The sequence below is a fragment of the Colias croceus genome, chromosome 3 (assembly GCF_905220415.1).
Source record: "Colias croceus chromosome 3, ilColCroc2.1".
In the NCBI taxonomy this organism is placed as follows: domain Eukaryota; kingdom Metazoa; phylum Arthropoda; class Insecta; order Lepidoptera; family Pieridae; genus Colias; species Colias croceus.
In genome coordinates this window covers 4,333,642-4,360,040 of record NC_059539.1, presented here as the reverse complement: position 1 = coordinate 4,360,040, position 26,399 = coordinate 4,333,642, and the positions used below count along the sequence as shown (strand labels likewise).

At 36.4% G+C, this 26,399-nt stretch overlaps 1 protein-coding gene across 1 annotated transcript; it reads left to right on the top strand.

Annotated features, from left to right (window-relative positions):
* Positions 1-1,372: 1,372 nt before the first annotated feature.
* On the top strand, positions 1,373-26,399 carry LOC123706300 (zinc finger protein Xfin-like). Its single transcript, XM_045655495.1, has 5 exons — positions 1,373-1,444; positions 18,491-19,438; positions 20,510-21,900; positions 22,115-22,289; positions 22,646-26,399. The coding sequence occupies exons 2-5, from the start codon at positions 18,497-18,499 to the stop codon at positions 25,202-25,204; spliced, it is 5,067 nt and encodes a 1,688-aa protein (XP_045511451.1). The 5' UTR covers positions 1,373-1,444; positions 18,491-18,496; the 3' UTR covers positions 25,205-26,399.

Sequence of the window (26,399 nt, the reverse complement as noted above, 5' to 3'; positions counted from 1 at the left end):
CAGACAGACAGACAAAAATTTTTTTAATCACATATTTGGGTTTGGTATCGATCCAGTATACTCCCCCTGCTATTTATTTTTTCAATATTTTCAATGTACAGAATTGACCCTTCTACAGATTTATTATATGTATAGATAATATCATGTATTGATTCTTTCAGTACAGTTCAACATATTATAATATTTTCAAAAAAACAAAAACAAAGTTTCTGAATACGTGTTTCGATTTTTTGCCTTACTCCCCGTGGTTGCCTGGCAGAGATCACTGCTTAGTGATAAGGCCGCCAATTATTGTGCTTCATGTTTCTGTTACCATAATTATTAAATGTATAAATAAAAATGATTGAGAAAAATCTTTTAAGTGAGAAAATTCAAAATATAGCCTGAAAAGTAACAATTTCCAATTTTAATTTAAAATGCATCGTCTTTCAAAAGCACTAAGTATATATTAGGAAGACTCAAGACTATAGACCTAATGTGTGTTGTTTTCAATATTACTTCAAGATAATAGGCCATATTACATACCGGTTAATATCCATACCTACCAGACACCCGCTCCTTACAAATTATCACAAGTGTAATGAGTTTACAATACAGTGTATACAGTAATTATTATGTTGTTTGTTAAGGAGAAAACAATTGTTATTAGAGCGTCTAGTTTTTCGTCTTTCCTACAAGGCGTTGTTAATGAGACAGGCTCTGGTTCCGAGTTTATGTAGTTTATAATTAACTAATTCGAGTTGACATATTATAAGCAATGTTAATGACTAAAGCATAATGGGAATTGCCGCTTGTTGTATGACACATATTGCTTGCTTACATTAATTAATAATAGAAATGGATACTTAGTCTATCTATGTATTTTGCATGTAAGAATATCATAAAATTATGGTATTTAAACGCCTTCTTATGCGGAATCAATCTCACAGTCGCCTTTCGATTAGGTCGGTAATTAACAATAACCAGCACATACATTATTTGTTTTGTTCGCAATCCGCGAGTGATAATTAGCCAATTAGTATAATCTGGGATGTTTTGAAGGCGTTCTATTATGTGGTCGTCGATGAAACATGAGTTGAAACAGTAGCTGTGTGAATATGTAGGAATAGTTGGCGGGTAGCGAGGCCATCGTGTAGGTTTGAGTCGTGACGGTCACGCAAAGGTTAAAGACTGGTGGCGTGTGTAGTGCGTGCAAGTCCGGGGTGCGACGTCGGGTTAGGCATGCAGCAATCATGATTTGCTTGTTATTTGAAGTGACAAGTGGCGACTCTCCCGACGGCTCCGGGGACCGGGCACGCGTACGGAATGCAGCGGCGCGCCGCGGGGTGCGGGAAGGGGCCGTTGCTGCCGCGGCGATGTTCGCTGCTGCCCGCCAGTCAGCCGCGCGCCACCCGACACGAGTGTTGTACGAGCAGCGCGCGACACCATCTCCGCCCGCACGCAGGTAAGTTTTGCACGCGACCTTCACGTTATTTACCTCCATCATTACACTCTTTGTTTAGCTAGAAAGCGCTGCGCTCCGCCGTTTCGAATATAACACTTGGGTACCATGAGACGGCCGTTGATATGCACCGACATGATCTTCTCCGATATCGTCCATCCAGCAAAGACCTCGCCGCCTATCTGATCTAGCCGCTCGGTGTATGGCGAATGAGAATCCCTAAATACTTGCCGGTCAACGCTTCTGCGGCTTTATCAGTGTTACATATTTATTATTTGTCGGCGTACGGTGAGGTCAGCAAGCGCGCGCGGCGAAGTGCGCCTTATCGCGAGAGCCATAGGGTCGCGGACTCACTTCGATGACAGCGCAAATGCGACCGACCTCGGGATCTGCTCCGTCTTTGCTTTGCTCTTGCGTCGATGTTATTTAGTAGGTACGGGTATATAAAGATACGGACATGCTTGCGCATCTCGTTTATTTACTAGATTTATCTTCGTAGGCCGCGTCCAACGTAATACCGGCAATTCCATAGCGCGCATTTAATCAGAATTACTTGTTTTGCTCTTGCGTATCTTTTTTCGCACTTTAGAACTCTTATTTTTTATATCAGAAATATAACAATGATGGTACAATTAGCCAGTAATGTGGTAGTCGTGATTTACCTATATAAGCTGTTAATTCTTAGGCATGTCCAAGCTGGTTGTTACAATGACGTCGACGTCAACACCGCGTGACTTCAACAACCGACGTTCTTATTCTGAAACATTATTCAACAAAGATCGCAAAATATAGTTTGAAAATTACGCTTACGAAACGAACGAACCACGGTGTAGAGTTGCCGAGGGATCCGGCACTCGTCCGGTGTTGTCTTCGCCAGCAAAGTGTTTTGCGTGTTATGAAATTGGCACACGCGATCCTCGCCCTTATGGAACATATGGCACGCCCTAAAATTGTTCGCCACGGTAATGGTACTTAGTATACCCTAGACGCATCGTTGAAACTGCTCACGGCCTCGTTATATTCAATTTACGCTAAAATAGCACCTAAACGTGGTGACGGTAGGCATAATACCGCGTGCTCGGGGGACCGCACTAACAGTGTTTCAATGCCGTAGCAGGGTCGAGATCCCCGACGCACAAGAGAGTGAAAGTCGGGGGTGGGTGACGGTAGGGTGGTGGCACTCCCCGCAGGAGTGGTCGACCCGGGACTTCCAAGGATTTGCTAAATCTGCTGCTTTCACGTTGAGGCCGTCGCAAAGTAAATTAACCATCCGAGTCGCTATGTATTAACGTAATATAAAACGAACAACTTTTTAACGTGTCCTTTCATCGAATTTGAAATAAAATAACGAAAGAATTTTCATTCAAAATTCTGCTATCGAACATAGCATTATCGTGCATTTGAGAGCTGAAACGGCTAATTAGTACATCTCATAGGCGCTAGGTATGAGACGGTCAGAGCCATGTTTCATGTCAGCGCACAGTCAAGTTCTCGTGATCATGCCAATGCCAGTTTCAGGTCCGCCCCTGACACACCTATTAAATTATCTTATTAATTCTTTGCTTGCACGAATTCAACAGATCAATAAATGTTAACGGTTATTAGATCTTGGGATCTATATTACAATGATATACCTAGGTAGTAAGTACTAAATCAGTTTTGTTCTCATAAAGCCATCTTCCATTTTTGTAGAGTAACGAATTCCGCGTTCAAGACTATGAAAACTATACATAAGTTATACCTAAGTACTATGGAAATAAAAAGAATTCAAACACAAATCCGGCAAGAATTTGCTTAAATTATTAATTAACAAGCTCTATATAATTAGCTCTATAAAATATAAAAAGTTTAAAGCTTAGGCAATAATGCCTAGAGAAAAAGTAATTACATGTACCTACCTATAAAACTTATACATCTGTGATCTGCAAATACAATAATTTATATTCCAATGTAGTGTTTATTGATGAAATCTTATACGTATTGATTATGGGGACTATGAATCAAGTACCTATGTATAATGTAGGTATATCTAACAATGAAAAATAATTCAGAAATCACTATTCGCTAAATGTAGATAAAAAAATTCGAATACGGCAGCGCAACCAACTTGCTCATTATTTATATTTGTGAGGCAAGTTATTAAACGTAAAATCGACAGGAATTTTTGCCGCTATTACCATCTCGTGGGATTTTTTCCAGGCGGAAGATACGAAACCGAACAAGGACGTAACCGTCATTACGTAAATCGTCTCGCCAGGCGATAACTGAGAAAAACTGAAGCGGCGACAGAAAAGATTTTTCTAACTTTTAAAATATTATGTTTTCTATGATAAAACATTACTGCTATTTAGCGTGGGTAATAAGCTATGTCGATGGTTTAAAAAGCAATAGATGATTATTAATGTAAATTTCGTTTAATTACTAGTCTAATCAAAGAGAAAAATTCGCTAAAAATCTAATCAAAATCGCAGTTAGGTACCTATGTTTCTTCATTCTTGTTTAGCCTAAATGTTGCCTTGGTTCTGTGAAATTGTGAATAGATGCTGTAGTCAGTTGGTTACTTTCATGAATGTGTATATAATTAATTATTACAATATTATCCTTATACATATTTATTTGATTATAGCGATTAATAGTGATTAATGTTCATTACATTTCATTACAATGTTTCGATAAAAACAATTGAATAAAATTGTTATATTTATGCTTCTTTCTAAGTAAACCTAACACCTATTAATGTGGACAAAACGTTTAATGTTAATGGTTATTGTCATTTATGTATCGTAATTAAATATCATACAATGTAGATGTAATAAATGATAAATTAAATCACGTATTCCATTAAAAATATTACAATATGTTAGTACAATAAAGTCATACAAGATGAATCTTGATATTGTTTGAATTCACAGTAGATACAGTCCATATCTAATCGGTCGATGGATAGCACTTAAAATGGCAAATATAGCGGCAACAGGGCCTACGTATGTTGATAATTGTCGCCAATAGTCACTGCTTCGTGGAAGCGATTCCTTGAATGTTGGCGTGATGCGAGAATGGCTGGCTGAAAAGTTTTGCACGAAGTCTGAAATTACGTATTAAATTGTGGTGGAAATAATAAATACGTAGAAAAGCTTGAATAAATACAGTTCAGAAAATCGATGATGCGAGTTTTTTCCAATTTTCTAAACATAATATGATTTTAATTTTAGCTCCTTAATCTAAATTTTTATCATATTCAAATGTAAAAACATGGTTTCAAGCTTAATTACATTTATAAAGTAAAGCGTTTTTTACATTACTGATATATTAATTAAGCACAAAACACACTTACACATTCATATCTATTACATATCAATTAGGCGGTCGTTACATCTTTTTTCGTCCTTTAAACAACAAACGAGAAAAAAAGGGAATGCGTAATCTTTAAATACATATATGATTACTATACTCTGTACATAGTCACCTGTGTAATGTGTTAGACGGTGGTTGAATAATTCGCATATGCCCTGGTAACATCGCCATCAGACGCCGGCAGCTGCAATGCAGCTGTCGCCAGCTCTTGTTCGTTTTACTGCAAGCCACTGAATCCTACACTAGCTATATTATCTGCGGCACGTTCAATGTCCTCGATATATCCTACTACATGTGGCATTGTCTTAATTTGCTACGATTAGGCCGCGCGTTGTTTGTTAAAACCCAACACGACGTACGTTTTTGTATTCTCATTTCTCAACGCAGTACAGTAGTGGTCTAGTACGAAATTGGATATGCATTGAAGATTGAAACGTAAACGATTCGTAATACTTGTTGCTTGTTGCCGAGGTGTTGTGCACTTTGATATATTTACATAATGAACCGTGTGAGCTAAATAACATTGCAGATGAAAATTTAGAGATCTGATGCAACTATTTAAGAGTATAGACAAATTATTATTATTTTCATGCTCTATATTAATTAATATACACATATTTTGTTATAATAAGGGTCATTATTTTTTTAGAATTAGAAGTTTTTTTTCAAGATTAAACAAAAGGCATTTTACAGAAAAACACCTCTAAAAATCGAATTAGCGTGACGTATTATATAATTTGCAACGGCAACAACTGTGTGGGTTCCCTCCCTTGTCAGGTTCGTTCATTGCGTTTGCAATTTTTTACGGTACCTAACCCAAAGAATACTCAATATAAAATGATCATCCTTTCGTAAACTAAAATATTAAACCAATTTTAGCCTATTTATATTTAAGAGGTAGTATTGAGCATTTCAGCGTCTCTTTGATACAATTACGTTACGAACGGAGGCGTTTATGATGAGGCCGAGGAAACAAAGTCCAATGTTTTATAATACTTTAAGTACAAACGTATCTCTAAATTTTATCTATTTGCTATGAATTTATCTTGTATGAATGAATGTTATAACACGCGTTATTAGAATTTCTAATGTCGATTAAAGCTATGTTAATGCGCGTCAAGAAATAAGCTTCCTTGACTCATTAAAATTTTAAATGTGACATCTGCTGTATCATTGTTAGCATGGATCTGTAGCTATGTGTCAGGCTACTGCGATTCATATATGGCAACCTTAGCAGGTGGTATTGCATCTATGCAGTACCAAAGCAAATAGCAATCTTGCCAGATGCTATGAATGCAAGTTACCTATATACTTTGTCCTTATAACAAGGAATGTACAATATTATCATCATGAGAGCGGTGGTATATTTTTTTTGTATTCTTATGCAAACTTCTACGCATTATACTAATGTCCAAATTTGATTCGTATGTGGAATAGAAGCTTCATAAGCCTCAAACTTTTGGCGCGAGTATTCGAGCTAAACTACCTCGTCTCGACAAAACTACACCCAGCTTTTTCACGTATTTCTTTTATAGAAAATTTATTAATTTGTATACTTACCAAGCTACAATGATATATTACGAAATAGTTATCTGAGAAGCGAAATTATTTTACTTTGTCTAGCCCAAATACTGTTACATAAAAAATAAAAAAAACATTTGAATTTGGAATCTGTCACTTAGATCAATAATTTTCAGTGTGTTTAAAGTTAGAAAAGTTAGAACTTTCGCGCCAATCGGTGTTAAAGATTTTTGCGTACTGGAAGAGGGTGATAAAGAGAATTAAATGGCTGTAATAGTATAATTAACATAATGTAGCCATGGAGCCTATTTTAACTTTTGTCGAATTTAGTCGAATAAAATGGTGTCCGAAAGCAAAAGATGTTATCTCGACGGCTATGGTATTTTAAAGGATGACTTAGAAGTTACAGACTGTATCAGACGCACTCTTTATTTAAAAATGAATAGGGTGTTAAAATCAAAACAAGCTTTCATGCGGTACGCAGAAGAAATTTTTTAAGAAGCAGAATGACCGAGTTTATGCTCTAAGTTCTACAGAAGCTTCCTAATTAGACAATAGCGTACAATGTGGATTGTGGACATTGCCGTCTTCAGTTATGGTCTTGTGGAGGTATAACAATAATTATGAAATAGTATTTTTTTATTTCAATTGCGAACTGTAAAGCGAAATTTTACTCGATGAACCTACCTGTCACATTATACCTATTATTGGTTTTTAAAATTAAAACTTATTAATTATTACATAAAATGTAGACGCATTAAAATACAACAACTGACCTCTACCTACATAACGTTCAAATAGTAATTAGTATTTGGTACAATGTTTTAAATCAATTTATGTACGATTTATAGCTAGGTATACAAAAAATATAGGTAACTCCGTGTGTTATTTTTTCGTTATATAAAAGCATAAACCGATAAGTTGTAATGGTCAGTTGGTATTTTCCACCTCAAAGGCTCATTCCAATTTCCACTAACAGTGTACGTGGCCCGATATAATAGTAAATAGTTTTCATATAAGAGTCTTTACAGTGGAGAATGTTTTAAGGTCTTCTCTTTTAGAAACGTGCATCATTTCAGCGAAGTAGATTGTAGTACATTTTTAAGTCCTTTAAGAGCTTTTGAATTTACAACTGTTATTTTAAGCCGGGTTTTAATTATTCGAAATATTTTGTCCTCTATAATGGATCCGACTTTGAAGTCTTTATCCTTTAAACACTCGACTTTATATGTCGTATGAATGTGTGTTTTTTAAATGCACCTGTGAAACTGCTGGGCGCTGGCATTTAATTCAAAAATTTACTATTGAGTATTAACTAACAACAATAAGCAATAGAATGCATTCCTTATCATATTTGTAATGGTGACTGGTGAGTAAGATTTAAGAACGTTCTTGTCGTGGTTATATCGTAACAATATCACAATTATCTTGTACTTTATCGTCGCCACACATGTAAGATTAATCACGTCTTAATCTGTAAGAACTTACAGCGACGTCATACACCACACATCGTAATAATCTTTAGGAATATTATCTGGTATATACTGAGTGTCCATAACACCAGATGCCACGTGAATCTTCGTATTGATTGAACTGTTATCTATCACACATATATGTTCACATATAAAGAGTCTATTTACATAATGTATGACAGCATAATAAGGGTTGAAATGCACTTATGCAAACAAAAGGGTATTATGACGTAGTATTAATAAATGATAAGCAAGAACACTTGAAGCTTTCAAATTAACTCTAGAAGTCTATAAAAAAGTGATAGAATTATTTTGCGAGGCTGGCATCAAATAAGTTTATCGCGTTTGCAATATCCTCCAATTCAAGGGGAAAAGTCTAGAAATGTCTTCTCTAATGCTGGGATAAAATGTGAAATGTAGATAAAGGTCGAATTCTTCGCGTGTAGGCTGGATCGACCTCCCGTGTCATCCTCGGGGGCGGAGGGCGACGGGCGCTACCTTCCTGCTATCCTTCTACATATAGAAGAAAATGTTGTGTTGGAAATGCGATTACTTTTTAATGCCTCTAAACAAAAATAACATGATTACTTTAAAAGATTAAATGTAGAGTTTGTGGTAAAGAAGTAGAGTCTTTTTATAATAGCTGTTATTTCGTTATTAAACAGTGTTGGGCCGCATAACTAAGGAAGACTATTTACACAGGACTGATAAAAATCTTCTAGATATTTTGATAATTACGAGTGCTATGATAAAATTCAAGATTTAAATCGTCTCTCCCTTTCGTTGCTAACGTAATACAGTTAACAGTCTGCTCGTTCATATACTAGGACGTAAGTTCGTCTTAAAACAATAGATATGGCATTCACGCATTCTCTTCGTGTTTCGGACAAATACTGTTGACTACAAGATGCCTAACGCTGTATTGCCACCGCCGCAAGTCAACCGAGATAACGTTATCAACGGATAGCCTTGCTCAGGGGATTCTGAAGCCACATAGGATAACCTATTACCGCTCACACGTACGCCTCTTTATTACAGCTTGTTTACTTACATCCCTTGTATACTGGGACGCACGACTCGTATGTTACTGGCAACATCCCAATTTGAATTTCATGTCAAAAAACTCGAGCCAATGTACGTTAAAACTGCTTAAAGATACTTCTATAAACTGTTATTAATAAACACTAAGATAAGTTGATATCATTGAGCATTCGAGTCTGAAGCAACTGTACGTTCACTTTTTAATAAAAGCAGGATACTTTTATGTCGAATATAATAGCGTCGGTCGTCCCTATCTGCGTCACTGAAACGAAAAGAGGTCGGCCGTGTTCGCGCCAGCCATCGCCCGGCCAACAAAGAGCGGCATGCGGTGCCAGTGCTATATTCAACAACATAATCCATGTGCAGATACCTACAGATAGACGCTCGTGTGCTTTGTAGGCGGCACGTAATGTATGCGTGGTCGCTTTCGGTCGACACCAAATCCATATGTCGTTTGTAGCGTGGACGGGCGACGCACTGTATAATATAGATACAGTGACCTCGCTGATCAAGCGCTGCAACACCTAATGTGACCTACGTGTGACTATACATTTTTGTATATAGAGAATCTAGATGTCATTCTAAATGAATAGAATCAATATTCTTGAATACTACGTACCTAATGGTTTATATCGTTTCTACGTTTACGGGTGCAGTAAATATAGCATGTATTTATCGATATTATTAAAATTGCAATGTATAAAAGAAGCACGTGAAGCATAATAATATGTAAGTAGGTATGTTGGATTTTTAATTGTTTTTTTTTAGTACAGTATATTGTATATTTGGTAAGATTGTAAAGTATTGAAGAACTATTTGCTTTGTACTTTCATGTTCAGATGTACCAAAGGCCATTTTAATATCACTGTGAAGAAACAAGAGTTAGCCAACAGCCTTATGTTGGTAGTTCGTGTTGCTGCGTTAACAGCATGTACTATAGATATTTGCTTGCAACTGTTATTTAGAGCAAACGCGTTAGAGGTGGCAAAGTGCTTGTGTGAGGTGACCGCGAGGCCACACACCACCTGACACGATAGCAGCTGGCGGCCGGCTGCTTGCGCTTGCACACATTGAAACTTGTTTTGAAACAGTCCACTTTAATATGGCAGGCCACCGGCGTTATAAAAATCTCACCAAGCTACAAGATCCTACGATATCATATACCATCAAAATCGACAATAAAGTATACAGAATTTTACGCTGTACAGTGACTTCGGTAAGCACCTTCGATCTCTTGAAATGTTATGCCGGAGAACATTGTAAAGTGGCTGTCCTTTGCTACGTCCGCGATCGTATTTTTCCGATGTTACGAGTAAGCAACGCTCGGCAGTTGAGTAGCTGTCGGTATATAGCTATCAGTAGTATATAGATAGAGTATGTATATACGGACGCGTAGGTAGCGGCAGCGGTCGCACTCGCCGCATGCTTGTAACAACCGACATCGTCGCACGAGGCACGACCCTGATAATTTGCTGCGCTTATGTTACTTCAACGGCTTCTTACGACACGATACAGTCCCTTTACCTAGCTACGCTACCTTTCAGCTGTCTTTTGTACACGCAGGTATACTGCATAGATTTTTAGCCAATAATGCTCATATGAGGACCTTTCGTGTTATGCAATCTATTTAACATTACAAGAACATAAGATAATATATTTCGTGAAAATGTATTCTGTACCTTACTTAGAATAGAGTAGCTATATTTGAATAAAATATTTGTTAAAAATATGTAGTTATTAATAAATATTATGTAAATTGTTTATAGTATACCTATATAGCAAATAATATACAACTATATAAAAGTAAGTGCTCTACTAATTACATATTTCACTAAGACTAAGGAAAGAAGTGATTATCTTAATTATATATGTATGTAGGCGGAAAACAATAACAACTGAAGGATACTGCTGCATTGATTTCGTCGAATCATAAGTCACCGATCAAGCAAGCCGCGTGACTGCGGTCATATAAAGTGTTGATCAGAATGCGTCCATGACATCCGAATGGGCGAACAGCACCTCTGATATCTGGTGCTTTGATAAGAGCCATTATCTCCGGGCGTGTTGCGCTCGGCTGTTGTGTTGGCTAGCTGGCGGCGGTGTCGGAGTCTCGCAGTTGCCGTCAGCCGCACATGTTGCGGAACGTGCGGGTGCGGGGTGCGCGGGACGGGAGACCCAGGGACGGCCGCGGCGTCAGCACACCGGCTCAGCCCGGCACGCACACACGCGCGCTGCCGACACGACGCCCGCGCCCGAGAAGCGTCATTGCGCCTTATCGTAGCCATCTTTAAATGAGCACGCTGCACGCCACCCGATCGACGGTTGGTATGAATTCCATTTGAACGCTGTTGCTATGATGGCCGTCGAACTGGACTCCTTTCATTGTTCGATCTCGATACGACGCGCGCGACTCACTGATTAGTGGCCACCGTCTTCAAGGTTACAATAATTACCAGTCGGACCGGTGACATCGTAAACGAGACTCCGTCTCAACACTATACTAACCTCACCCATATTTATGATAATTCGTCGTTATAAAGACCTTGGCAGACATCAGTTCTATACATGCAACCCAATAGACTCAATAGCAAGTATTGGGAAAGCCTATGCTACGAAATTGTCTTAATAATGCGTCATAAAATCATAATATTATGTACTGATATATTATGATTATAACATTGTCTTGTTTTATGTGTTTACTATGATAGGTACATAATATATTCAAGTGGCCAGTAAACTATCATGTACTGACTCTTGGATGTTCTCGAACTACCATTTGCAGAGAGTATTGATCTCAATAGGGAGGCGTGGGTTGGCATCCCATCGCTAGTCTCCACAATGAGGACGGCTCAAACGGCGGTACCGTAAATACCAGGCTAGAGGCTGTCGGGCGGGCGATAAAGGGAAACTGCCTACGTAGCCGGCCCCTAGCGGGTGTTCGGCTCGGTTGGAAGCGGAGTGTTGTCGCGGCTATATATAGCTTGTGTTGGCGAAGCTGAGAACTGCGACCGCACCCGCCGCCGCCGTCGCCGCCGCACCGCGCCGACGACACCGCCCGACGAAAGGTCAATTGGCGCGCAAATTATTTGCGTCGCAAAATCCGCAACGTCCGCGTCGTCGCTGCAACACCGCCTCTACTGATAGCTAACATGTTATTACCAGATACCTCTGAATAATAATGTTCAAGCTATTTCCTGTTGTTCGCCTATACCGAGCGGATCGTTCGTGTTTTATACAAAGTACGGTTATAAAAGGTGTAATCATTCGTATTGATAGGTAGTGGCCCAGTGGGTAAACCATCACACCTACCGACCTAATATTGAAAGTTGAAACGTAGTTAAGACTTTTAATTTAGATATAGGTAATCTTATAATAAGAATAATAATGGTTTTAATTTCAACAATGCACATTGCACAAGATATTTTCTGAATCATGCATACACAATAGCAACTGTGTATATGTTAGGCATGATATGTGCAGTTATATGCAGACGGATGGACTTATATTAAAGTATGAAGTACCCAAAGTGGTGACTGGTATGACAGGCCATGCCAGTTCTACTTATACGCGACTGTGGTTAGTCACGCTCGGAATGCCAGCGCCGACTCAACCTCCTACAAGAACAGTGAGCATGACGCCATCTCTTAAGCCACACATCTATAACACGAATACGTACATAGCAGTTGTTTATTTCGTGTTTCATCCAGACCCAACACCCTGCTTTTGCAGGAAAATACGCGATAGAATAGCTATTGCTACATTAGGTACATTCTATATGTTGTAAGATGTGATCAACGTGTATACAATATCTGCTGAGCATCTACTTACGCAGTTAGTATTTAGTAATCTGTGATTCTATCGCTTATACATCATAAGTAATAAGGAAAAAAGCTTTTTCTCAGAGGGAAAACCTACGACGTTAATCGCAATACGTCACACGTACTCACAGTAAAACAAAGTTCAACCTTTATTATGAAAAATCTTTACCAATATGATTTATATGAGATGTACAACGTAATACTAGTAGATACGCTATAATAATACTCATAGGTAATAAATACGCAAAAATTTAAAAACCTAATCTGCCCACAGAACTTGCATATTTTAATGTTAAGTCCTATTAATTACAGTTAATATTCTTGTATTTAATATGTATTGCTTGTAAAGTTAACAAATCCGTCATGTACGAAGATTTCCATATTAATACAATTAAGTGCTCATAAGGTACTATTTGCGTGCCCTTTAAACCGTGCGAGCAATAATGCATAATATAATAATTAATTGCGGACATATCGTCAGCTCAGCTCATAAATACATTGCTCCTTTACTTCATCCACATAACATACTTTGTCCATATATTAGACGTAGTGGATAATTTTAGTAGGTACCTAGGTAGTGTGTTTATGAATGTTTTGTCATTTAGGTAACTTTTTTTACTAATGAAAAATGATTTATAATACCTAGGTACTACTACACAAAATAGAGCTTTTAAAGAAATCTTTCACAATACATAATTAATTAGTGTTGCTTACATTTACATTACATTAATTATGTACTTAATGCAAATTGTGTTGAGTGTCAAGACGTTTTTATATATTGAATATTCTATATAAAAATAAAATGTGTTTATATAAAGTTTTCACGATTTCGGTGGGTCAAACACATCATAGCAGTAACTCAAGCACAGACCGGCCCCGGCCCTGGTGCGGCTGTACGAGCGCCAAACAAATGAAAGCAAAAGTTTACTCGCGTCCTCTATAACTCCAAATGACTTGATATGCCCGATGTTCCGCGCAATGGGGGAGTCGAACTTGAAAGAGACGAGAGTGAAAGGAATGTTGGCTGTTATTTTATATAGCCGATATGATAACCGATAACGCTTTGGTGCAATATACAACTTAATGACGTTGCGTGTTGTTTTTTGATTCAGTTTATGCCGATTTTAAGGTTTAACTTTTATAGACAAGTACCTTTATAAAGTATACGTGGATTTGCAATGTTGAAGAAGAGCTATGAAATAAAATCAAGAAGGAATTTAATCACTCATACATGGAAATTTGAAATCCTAACTTTTATTTCAATACATTCTGCGTGTGGTCGTAAAGTCTACATAGCAGACACCCATTGCAAACATTCACTTGCTGCTAAATGAGCCAACTATTTTTACATTCATTGTGACAAATAAACACGCGGTCATCACCCGCAACGGGCGCGCTGGGATGCCGCGTATGGTATAGGTAGGTAGAAGTCCGTGGTTACCGACATCCCTGCATCCCCAGCGCCGGCTGTGCCGCTATAAATACACAGCAGGTGTGGTGGACGAGCGCGGGCGCGGGGCGCGCGGGGCATCCGCCTCAGCAGCGCTCCAAACTGCTCGCAGCGGCCAACGGACCTTAGCGACGCCATATCGATTGCGAGGGCTCCCCCTGCGACGCGCCGCCGCTCCATTGTGCTCCGGTTGAGATGCCTTCTCCGGCCGTTTCCTGTCGAGTTGTCTGCATGGTCGTTCCTCCCGCGGCCCGCGCGCCGCACCCCGCGCCCCGACCTCTTCGTCGTCCCATCAGGACGTCCGCCAGCTGCTTCAACTGAGTGCTTCACACGACTCGTTCTCGATATATAAGTACCTCACCCTGCCACTTGCATGCGTTGCAATCATAATACCTACCTTGTGTATTATGATTGCTGTTGTTTTAAAAGCGAGGGCTAACTTTTAGCCGATTACTATAATCCTCTAGAAGTTAGGGTCAATTCCAGGAAATCGACACTATAAATTTTCGTTTTATTTACTTATACAACACTTAGTTATCTACCTACTATTCTGTAAATTTTCAATCAAAAAATCTTACTGAGGTTAATACCTATACCGTTTTCGTAATTAAATTATGTCAGGTACCTACGTCAGGTATAAGGAATAGAATAAGTATTACGTGATTTTACGTTTTTGTATTTATTGAACCTAAGCTTGGACCTGTGGACCTAAGTATCGGACAGTAGACTAAAAATAAGCTCTACAAAAAAAAGTTTTTATTTTACTTCGTAACAAATAACAATAATCCTATGGCCTACAGAGAAGGTTGTTTTTTCAAATTAGTTTAAACTAATCTTAGGTTCTAGTTCAATGCACCTAAACTGGAATAGCAACATATATATTTCATGGTCTCTAAAATAAAGCTCGACCGTATGTTATGTACCAGCTTATGTGATGAAGTAGGGTTTTATGTCTCTAGCCACGGCGGCCCACGAACATCTTTAGAATCGCTCGTTGTGACGTAACAGATAGAGAAGTTAATAAACAAAAACATTTTCATATTCATAAAGTAAGTAGGTAGGTACTTGAGGATTTACACAAGAGCTTATAACGCCAACGTCCAACATTCTTAGGTAGAAAATGCTTTTCGTAGAAACCATAACATGTCAGAGCTCAAGATATAGGAATTCATTAAAAAATAGCAGCTAACTACATCGAATTTGAAACAAAATTATTTACCAACATCAAAAGAATATAACCATTTACTAATTAGGTACTATAGCAATTTTTTGTAGGTGTTGCTTATCAGAGTCCTATCACACGTTTCGTAAAGAATGTATGGAATACTTGCTTTCCTTTTTTCCTTTCTTTTGTAGATAGATAATATAAATATAGGTAACTAATTGTTTAAAAAGAATCATGTTGCGTGCTTATATTATTTTTTTTTAACACTTTCTTTTGATAAATAGACATACCACACTCCATACAATACTTTTATCAAATAAATATATCTGTAATATTTATCTATTTATTGGTAGCTGCATGTGTTTGATTTTGGTTCATATAATAATATAATTTGTTCCTCCAGTCATTTTTAATCAATACTGTATCTATATGGAATAAACTTTCAACTTCAATTTCATTTCTTGAACTGTTCAATCGTGGGTGGTTCAATTATTTTATGTATATAGGTATAGTAGAGCCATTTTAATAGGCAACATTTGACAGTTCAACAAAATTCAACAACGTAACCTAGTAACGACGACATAGAATAACATGATAATTCGTTTTGTTAGAACTGCACATTTGCTTAACTTTTTTCAATAACGATTACATATTTTTAATAATAATGACCGATACAAGTAATTTTAAGATTTCATTTTACTGATAAACCATCCTAAACATAATAAACAATTTCTGAATTGAAGAACTGACGTCGCTACAATTTTGTGTCAATAAACCTTTTTTCTTTTTAAATACTAGAGACGTTACTCTAAAAATCGAAATCTGACATCTAGAATCGAATGCATTGATTACTTGTGAATAAAAATCATAGTACGAGATCCGGCTGCAGGATTAGTGCGTTCATCGGTTTTTTGCTGAAAACCGAATTGTTATGTATATTTATAATTAGGAGAATATATATCGACTAGGTTGCCAGTCAAAATTTGGCCGCAAGCATGTTTAATTCAAATTTTTCTAATCGATTTTTGGGAAAAAAATTCGTTCACATTTTTTTTTGAATAAAATGTAGTCTACATCACGGCAAATGATATAAAGATTCAAAAAAATCACGGTTGCCGCTTTTCACCTGGCCGCAACATCTTGGCAGCCTGGTGCAAACAGGTATGATTTCGATTCATTTTTACGTTCATAACGTACATTTATGAATCATATATCAAATTAAAGCTAATTTTTTTCTATTTATTATCATATATGGTTGCCTAATTAAATCCAGCCGCAAATAAGGGTTGCCGGCTGTTAAAAAATTATAAATATTTACGCCTATTAGTACACCGACGCATTCGCGTGCGGCAGCGAAACAACTAGAAAAAGAGAGGATCGGCTGTTAATTATATTAAATCAATATTACTTTTTAAATTTGTCATTTTGAAAAGGACGACATATTTTCTTTCACTCAACCTTAAATATTCAACATCTTTAACAGCCGGCAACCCTTATTTGCGGCCGGATTTAATTAGGCAACCATATATGATAATAAATAGAAAAAAATAAGCTTTAATTTGATATATGATTCATAAATGTACGTTATGAACGTAAAAATGAATCGAAATCATACCTGTTTGCACCAGGCTGCCAAGATGTTGCGGCCAGGTGAAAAGCGGCAACCGTGATTTTTTTGAATCTTTATATCATTTGCCGTGATGTAGACTACATTTTATTCAAAAAAAAAATGTGAACGAATTTTTTTCCCAAAAATCGATTAGAAAAATTTTAATTAAACATGCTTGCGGCCAAATTTTGACTGGCAACCTAGTCGATATATATTCTCCTAATTATAAATATACATAAAAAGAATGCGTCGGTGTACTAATAGGCGTAAATATTTATAATTTTTAACAGCCGGCAACCCTTATTTGCGGCCGGATTTAATTAGGCAACCATATATGATAATAAATAGAAAAAAAATTAGCTTTAATTTGATATATGATTCATAAATGTACGTTATGAACGTAAAAATGAATCGAAATCATACCTGTTTGCACCAGGCTGCCAAGATGTTGCGGCCAGGTGAAAAGCGGCAACCGTGATTTTTTTGAATCTTTATATCATTTGCCGTGATGTAGACTACATTTTATTCAAAAAAAAATGTGAACGAATTTTTTTCCCAAAAATCGATTAGAAAAATTTGAATTAAACATGCTTGCGGCCAAATTTTGACTGGCAACCTAGTCGATATATATTCTCCTAATTATAAATATACATAACAATTCGGTTTTCAGCAAAAAACCGATGAACGCACTAATCCTGCAGCCGGATCTTAGACTATCATCATAAATTAATAAATTCGATTGACAAATGTTTCAAATCCGTATCGATTAATACACTTTAATCGATGTTTTTAAGCAGGTTACCTCTCTTCGAAGATAAAATTGATAGACGTCAAATGTTGCCTATTAAATTGGCTCGACTATAGTTACTTATATTTATTATTTTAATTAATTTATGGTATGGATTATTAACTTTTTGTCTAAAAATGTCATATCGCTAAAACATCATACAGCGACATATTGTTTGATAGGTAATGTTTGCAATTTTTTTCAAATTACTTTGAAGGTAAATTAATTATTATCATTATAATTTTCATAAATATATTATATCATTATAATCTTTAGTAGTATGGAATCGTTTTCACATAATAGTATTCTTTATTGAGAGCTAAATTGTTTTACGCAATGATTGTTTTTATAATTTACGTGTTAATGACCCGGGCTTATGTCATAACATTGGCAATGTCACGGTAACATATTTTGCAATGTATCATAAATTCATAACCTCGATATCATAGGCGCGATTTTAATTGCTTGCCGGATCGTGGTATTAATACGCTAATCAGACCGAGTGGATGTCGCTCGTCGCACTGGTTTCCCCAACCTCGCCCAGTATTGCGGAGGATGAAAAACGTTGAAGCATCATGTCGAGTGACGGACCCTCCGCACCCGTCCCGCACCCACGCGCCCTCGGGGCCGACCGCCAGCCGCCACCGGCGCTTGCCGGTCGCCTGCCTGCCGGTCGCCTCATTCTGCCGGCGACGGTCTCGCGCTCCGTACACTGTCGTGCAGCGTAGCGCTCCTCCCGCGCTGCACCGCCCCGCGACCCCTCGCCTCTCCCGCGCGCCCCGGTCTCACGTCTCGGAACGTTTAACCGACTTCGACCATTGTTTTGTTGCAGCGGAGTATGCTACAACAGATGTCCTTGCCGCCGAGCGCGCAAGCTGGCGAGGTCGCGACTCTCGTGCGCTCCCTAGAAGGCCGAATGTTAGGTGATGCCTCATCGGAGGCCTCTTCGGACGCCGCTGAAGACATTGAACTGCCGGATTGTAAAATAAAGAGGAATTATAGCTGCACTAAATGCAAATTTTATACGCAAAACCCACGCGCGTATCTCTTGCATTCGCGGGACGTTCACTTTGAAAGAATTAAGATTTACGAATGTCCGTATTGTATTTATGCTTCTCGTCATAATCAAAAATTGATAAGACACGTAAAAATGGTTCACGAGATGACTTCTCATATGAAATCGGAATCTGATATAAACAACTCTGTATCCCCTGAGAAACCGGAGCTAAAAGTCGAAAACATGGAAGATTTACTCGAAGAGATAGAGGAAATAGATGACATACAAATAGATGTCGAGGACTGCAACGATGAATCAGTCGATCGCAACCATTACGTTGAAGAACATAACATGGCTAGTAATACCAAGAAGGAATCAAAAACAAACAACAAATTCTATACGTGCCAAAAATGTAGTTACGTTACACATATAAAGACAAGATATACTAAACATGTTAAATATCATTCTTTGCCAATGATAAAGTGTACTGTGTGTGATTTCCGAACTCCTTATAAGTGGAACTTAGACCGTCACATGAAGAACCACGGTGGCGGCGGGAGCTTCCACTGCACGGTGTGCAACTTCACAACCGATATCAGACAAAGTATGACTGTTCACGAGATAAATCATCACTCGCCACATGCGGGAATAGCGAGGTCAAACTGCCGCCGCAATCGGGTGGGCGGTAGTGACCTGACGATCGGAGCGGATGATATAGACGAGGATTCGTTGATTATGAAGGAGGAAGAGAGTTGCGACTCGCAGTCGTCGCCGTGTGCGTCGGTAAGTGTCGGATTTAATGCAGAAGCCCGTTCCGTGAGGCCGCAGCGGCGGTGACGTCACACACTGTTATCAACGCAGTACTGTGGTGTGATTACGCTGCTGGACTCCGCTCGGCTCTCGCGCACTCTTGCATCATGCTTTCGTGTGTGCATGTTGTCTCCGCTTGTGTGACATGCATGAATAGATTTTTTTTTATCATAGACGAACTCCTCCTAATCAGATAATTTCTGTTATGGCTTCTTTTTACATTTTACTTTAAGCGAAAGTTTTCAATGATAGTTAATCATTATTGCGCTAGTATTGATTGTAAAATAAAGGAGTATAATGAACAATTTTATTAAATTTGTTGTACCTACTCGTATTATTACTACCGCATTAATTATGATAAAAAATCATCTGATTGACGTTTATTTCTTTAAGAAATTAGTAATGAGGAATTATTATGAATGCTACATTCACAATTGAAATATTGTAATTTATTAATAATTTAAATAATATTTTACGGTAATATAATTACCGTATCCATTATTATAAGTTTATAATTAGATAAACATTTGTTTAGAAAAAAGTTGTAGCAAGTATAAAAAATTGTTTATTTATTTTTTAATATAGTAGATAGGTAACCAAAGATAAAACCCTTTAAGACATATTTTTCTAAAAACTTAACCCGTAGTTTAGTTGCGTAATTTCAACTTTTGTTTGTCTCGGCTTATTTTGTACAGTAAATAAACACATTCATTTTTCTACGTTATATACTTATAATTATTAATTTTTTTATCATAATGAATAATGATCTTATTTCATACTTTTTTATTATGTGCATAGATTTTATCCATATCAAATAAAAAAACAGTTTATTTACTCTAATTCAGTAAATTTATATTTTATAACCATTACGATTTGAAATAAAACCGTATTATATCTAAGTATTTTATATTACATCTATTATTATAGTGATGAACTGAAATAAATATTTTTTTTAGAATTGATTTAATATTTAACTATTATATTGAAATGATTATTAAGCACGGTAAGCACGCTTATCTAAATTTATATTTTCTCTCTTTACAGGACATGGGTATACAATATATAGGGAAAGAAATGATCAATTGCAATAGTGATTCAAATGAAGGCACGACATCAGACATTTTAAAAGAAAACATGCAGCTGCCACAACATTCCCCAACCCAAACAACTTCTGACGATACCAAGAAACAATGCAAGAAGATCCCCAGGCCTATACCGCAGCTTATACCTCTGAGTGCTTCCACTCCTAACAAGTCTCAAACAGGTGAACCACCTGCAAAGAAGTTTAAAGAATCAGTTAGTCCGGAGGCCATAGAAAATAACAGTAAAGATAATACAGGAATTGATATAACCTTAACTCCTGTTAATAGCTTGCCGGGCAAAGAAGCTACCAGCCGTAAAAAGAATGAGTCATTTTTTGACAAATTAAAAGAAAGACTTTTAACGGAAACAGGAGAAAAAGGCTCACTAATATGTAAAAATTGCGGATTTGAAAGCAAATGCCTATCTGAACATTCTGTCCATGAAAAAACTTGCACAGTACAGTCAAATAGGTCTTCAAGTAATACTTTACTTCAAAGCCTGAGTTCTACACGTTGCCAGAATTGTAGACATAGGTGTAAGTCTAGCGCAGATTTAATCAATCATTTAAAAACGTGTGGAAGTGTAAAAGGGGGCGACGAGAAAAATTTAGAAGCGCATAATCAGGATAGTAATGAAGCCGCTTCATCCTCTCTTGAGAAAGAAGTTGAACCCCATCCAATGGAAAATGTCGTATTTGTTTGGAATAATATTGATACTGATACAAATAAATTCGATACGCCTCTTGGCATTAATATCAATGATGATTGTACACTTCCAGAAAATAAACATCTTGACCCTGATCTTATCGATGATAATGAAACTATGAATTTATCACCTAGCCAAGCAGTTGGTAAGAAAGTTTTTAAGTGTCCACACTGTATGTTTTGGGCAGCCACTGCCTCAAGATTCCATGTTCATATAGTTGCACATCTAAATAGAAAACCTTTCGAATGTTCCTTATGCAAATATAAATCAAACTGGCGATGGGATATAACCAAACATATAAAATTAAAATCAGCTAGGGATCCAGACCATGCTGAAGCTAAAGTACTCATGACAGATGAAACAGGAAGACGTAATTATAGCAAATATAATAAATTTTTAGCAATGCCCGTTCTTAATGATAAAGGAGAAAACGAATTTCATTACGTCGATCCGCATACGCCTATGGATACTACCATAGACGAAGATACACTACAAGACATCAGTGATAACATGAATTCTCCATATGAAATGCAACCACTTAATTTACAAACACAGCAAAATCAATATAGATATGATGCTGAGAACTTAAATGCAAGTCTAAAGAAACCTAAAAAAACTATTTGGAAGTGTAAAAAATGCAATTACAAGTGAGTAAAAATTATTTTATTCTTTTACTGTATAGCAAGCAGATCATTTACTAATATTATAATTTAAGACTAATATTATAACGAAAAACCTTAAGTTTTTGTTGTTTGCGATTTGACACATTACTATTAGTAAGCTACGTATTTAGATAGTATTTACTATTTACCAAGTACTTAAGTAGTCTTAGAAAACTCATAAAATATATTTAAATTTCAGAGATTCGTCGAAAGAAGCCTTACTGGAACATGTACGCGAACATTCTAGACCCGAAGATAGTGCTGGAGATTTAAAGTCCCAGCAAAAGAAAGCGGAAATTGCCATAGACCCAGCTGACTTGGCTTACAGATGTGGGCATTGCAATCAACTATCTAATTGGAAACACGTCATACAAGTGAGTGGTTCATTCTTCAAATTTTTTATTTTTATTTTTTATTTTGAAGTTTTCATTGTATATTCATCGGGAACTAATATACAAATATTAACTATTGTACATTCCATTAAAAGTTCTCATAGAGCCCGTAATAATAGGTAAAACCGCTGAAAAACATTACGAATCCAATGCAAACACTCCATTTGTTCAGAAAATAATGCATTTTTCATCACGTTAGCGCTTGGAAGCTTTTGTTCTCCTTTATTTCACTCGTATGCTTTACAAAATTTGAATCGTGATCGAGTAAACATAATATTAAAATGTACAAATTGTGATATTTGATAATGTATTAGTAATTTATTCATTATCATTTTCAGAGACACTGTCGATTGAAACACGACGGGATTATCAACGTCATAACTACATTGAAACCGAAACCAGACCCTAACGCAGCGGCTAACGAAATCAGCAGTGACAAATGTTCAAAATGTCCCTTTACAACTACCGACAAAAACTTGCTTGCGGCACATTTACAGCATCATCAACCATCGCCTCAATCGATATTTAAATGCTATTTTTGTCCTTATTTCGTGAAAGATGAGCAAGAACTCATACAACATTTGGTATTGCACGGTGTGAATGACCCTGAAGAATATATTTCAAAGGCTTTAGGAAGTAAATCTCCACTACCTGATCCATTGAACTCTCAGTTAAATTTTAATATTTCATCGACTGCTAAAAGGCACAAATGTTCCGAATGTCCATATGAAACAAATAGTAAATCTCAATTTATGTATCACGAACAATTCCACCGCTACCCAACAGATACTGCATACAAATGTACTGAATGTAATTACAGTGTTTCCAAGAGACATTTACTCCATCAACATTTACGAGTTCATGGAATAGTCTCTAAAAAAGGTGAATCGGATATAGAGCTTGAGACAACGTCATCTAGTTCAATACATAACGAAGCAGAACAATCTAATGATACTGACGACATCCCTTATGTCTGGGTATCAGCCAAAGATGAATTTCACAAAATGTACAAGTGTCGTTACTGTTCGTACGTCAATGCTCAAAGGTGTAAAATACCAAATCACGAACAAATTCATTTTATTGTTTTCGAAAACAGCGATATTACCGTATATAAGTGTTTGGAATGTAAATTTACCTGTGATAATAAAACTAGATTAGCTGATCATTCTAAATCTCATGGAGAAATATATGGTCGTATTTATTGTCCAGTTGATATCGATATACCAGATGAAGAGCAAATGGCTAAATTACGTAAGGTGCTTGAAAAGGAAAAAAGCAATAATCCAGATGATGTTCCACGTGACGATGCAGTTACAGGGGAAAATAAGGAAATTAAAACGATGTACTTCTGTCAAAAATGTCCCGCTAGATATTTTTCAGATAATGAACTCCGAATTCACGATAAGTTCCATGATTCAACGTTTCCGTATAAATGCAAGACCTGTGAATTTTCTGTACCTCAAGAAAGTGAACTCGAAGTTCATAACTCTGTGCACACGGATGAATATAATACCAAATCCAAAATGCTCAAATTTATGCACAAGTTGCACCCAGCCCATAAGGAACCTCGTATTCAATTTCTACATTGTCAAGTTTCATCAGAAGGCACATGGGTAGTCTCAAATCCTAGTAAAAACTTTGAGTACCCAGAAAGTACAAAAAAATCTGGAGAAAACAAACACACTCCTAAACAATACTTCTGTAAGGAATGCCCAGCAAAATTCTTTAAAACTTCTGCATTAAACTACCACGTGAGTTTACACGGAGGAGAAGGGGACCATAAATGTAAAAAGTGTAGTTATACAGTAAAAAATATTGGGAACCTCGCAAAACATGAACTCTTGCACGAAAATGAAGGTAAAACTGCATGTGACTATGAATCTGGCGATGATATGGATTACAAAAATATACCATTGTCCGGAACAGACTTATTCCAACGAAAAACTGAGGCCCAGAAACGAGTGCTTACGGATAAAGATAAATTAGTTAAACCAAATGATCACTTTCCACCTGTATTACAAGCCGACCCACAATTTGGATATTTAATGCATGGTAATCCAGAATTTATCTATCCAACATATCTGAAAAATGGGAGACAAAAAGAAAAAAGGTACAAGTGCCACAAATGTCCTTCAGCATTCGAAAAGCGTGAACAATACAAAATTCACTTATCACTGCATGGTTCAAAACAACGATACAAATGTGAGCTATGTGATTATTCGGTAAAATACTATGCAAATTATGTACAACACATGCGAAAACATCAAATGAACGATGAAGCACAGGCGGAAAGAAAAAAGGGTACAAGTGGATCAACGGAAACCGAAAGCGACGTGCTGGAGGGAAAACAAGATAACAAAGAAGAAAACATCAAATTAGCCATAAAAACTATGCCAAAAAGGCCTAAAAGTGATTTTCAACAATTTTCAATTAGTGATCAACAAACACTTCGTTTACTGCAGCGAAAACGTTCTATTAACAGTAGTGAGATAATTGCTAATGATCCATCACCCACGAAAGATCGAAAAATACATATGTGTTTATTGTGTCCTTACACTAATCAACGGCAAGATGCTCTCCATAATCATTACAAAAGACACGACGAAACAGAAGTTTATGTAGGCGGGGGGAATAATAAATGTTCGTTTTGTGATTTGGTTGTAATACAATCACATTTCCTCAGAGAACATTTGAAAACTCATTTTCATTATATGAAGAATTTGGTACCAGAAAGCTATATTGCTAACGAAGATGTAAGCTTCACTATAAACAAATTAGATGAAGAAGATGAAGATCAGACCGAAATAAAAATTGATTTACACCATAAAAGAATGCCATGTAATGGGGAAAAAACTTTAGTCAGAATTCAAACTGGTGAACTGATGGGAGAATCATAATGTGTAATAAATTATTATAAATTTTATATGATAGGGTAGAATTATATTAAACGTTAATTTGTTTTTAGTATGTATAATACTAGTAATATCACTTATCCTTTATCTATTAATCTCAAAAAGTGATATATATGTCGATTTATACTATTCGCCAAAGTGTAGCTTGCCATCTTAGGAAATAGAATAGACAAAACATGAGACAGATTATAATATTTTAAAGTTTCATAAACTTAATTAAAAAAAGTACTAGGGCCAGTAAATATTTTCCGTAGTTTTAATAAAACTTTTACTATGGATAAATTATGCAAAGTATTAAAATTATATAGTAAATATTTGTAGGAATTTTCTAATGTCGACGATTTCATAAATCTTTATCATTCAAGTTATTTTATCATTTTTAAATAACTACAAGATTTGTAAATTGACGAAGGAACAAGGTCAGCTTAGTTCCCAAAACAATGCCATTTCAATCTGATAATAAGATTTAAGTAATTGTTATGACTGGTACATAAGTATGTAAATATTTTATTTAACTTAAATTAAGTGTACAAAGATTTTATTTTACCGGTAATTTGTTAGTCAAAATAAATTGAAAAAAATCTAGAATACACATAAATCTATAACGGTGCACCGTGCATTTACATCAAATGAACATAGAGCTAGAGCATGAGCATTCTTTTGTGATCTTTTAGTGTTAAAGAAGACTCGTATTCAGTGTTGTTCAGTAGTAGAACATTGCATAGAATCTTTATGAACACGGAAAGAATGCTCTATGCCTGTTTACACTAAAAGAATATGACATAGTGGGGTTACAATGAGCATTCGCTCGTTTGATGTAATTGCAACATAAGAATAAGAAAATATTATGTTGAAAATCAGACTAAAGCCAATTTTTAAAGTTCAGCATTTATTTTTATTTTCATATTTCATTCTTATGACAGTATAATATATTAATATTAATGTTTACTTTAAAATTTAAATGCAGACAATAAGAAATAACCAAATTGTTATTAGTCTCTATATTGAGTATATCACTACTTAAAACTATTTTACTTAATATTATGTATAAATCATAGTTTAAGATGTTATAAGAAAAACTAAAATAATGTTAATTTTAACTAGAATTATAATTTAGTCCTAAAGGACACATTCCCGTTGTCATAAACGAAAATTGACAAAATAAATATGTGATTACGGA

What these genes read in the sequence shown, in the direction of transcription:
- LOC123706300 (XM_045655495.1), top strand. Translation starts at nt 18,497, where the DNA reads ATGCTACAACAGATGTCCTTGCCGCCGAGCGCGCAAGCTGGCGAGGTC. An exon ending in AGTCGTCGCCGTGTGCGTCG is followed by an intron (nt 19,439 to 20,509) that starts GTAAGTGTCGGA and finishes CTCTCTTTACAG; the next exon opens with GACATGGGTATACAATATAT. An exon ending in ATTGGAAACACGTCATACAA is followed by an intron (nt 22,290 to 22,645) that starts GTGAGTGGTTCA and finishes TATCATTTTCAG; the next exon opens with AGACACTGTCGATTGAAACA.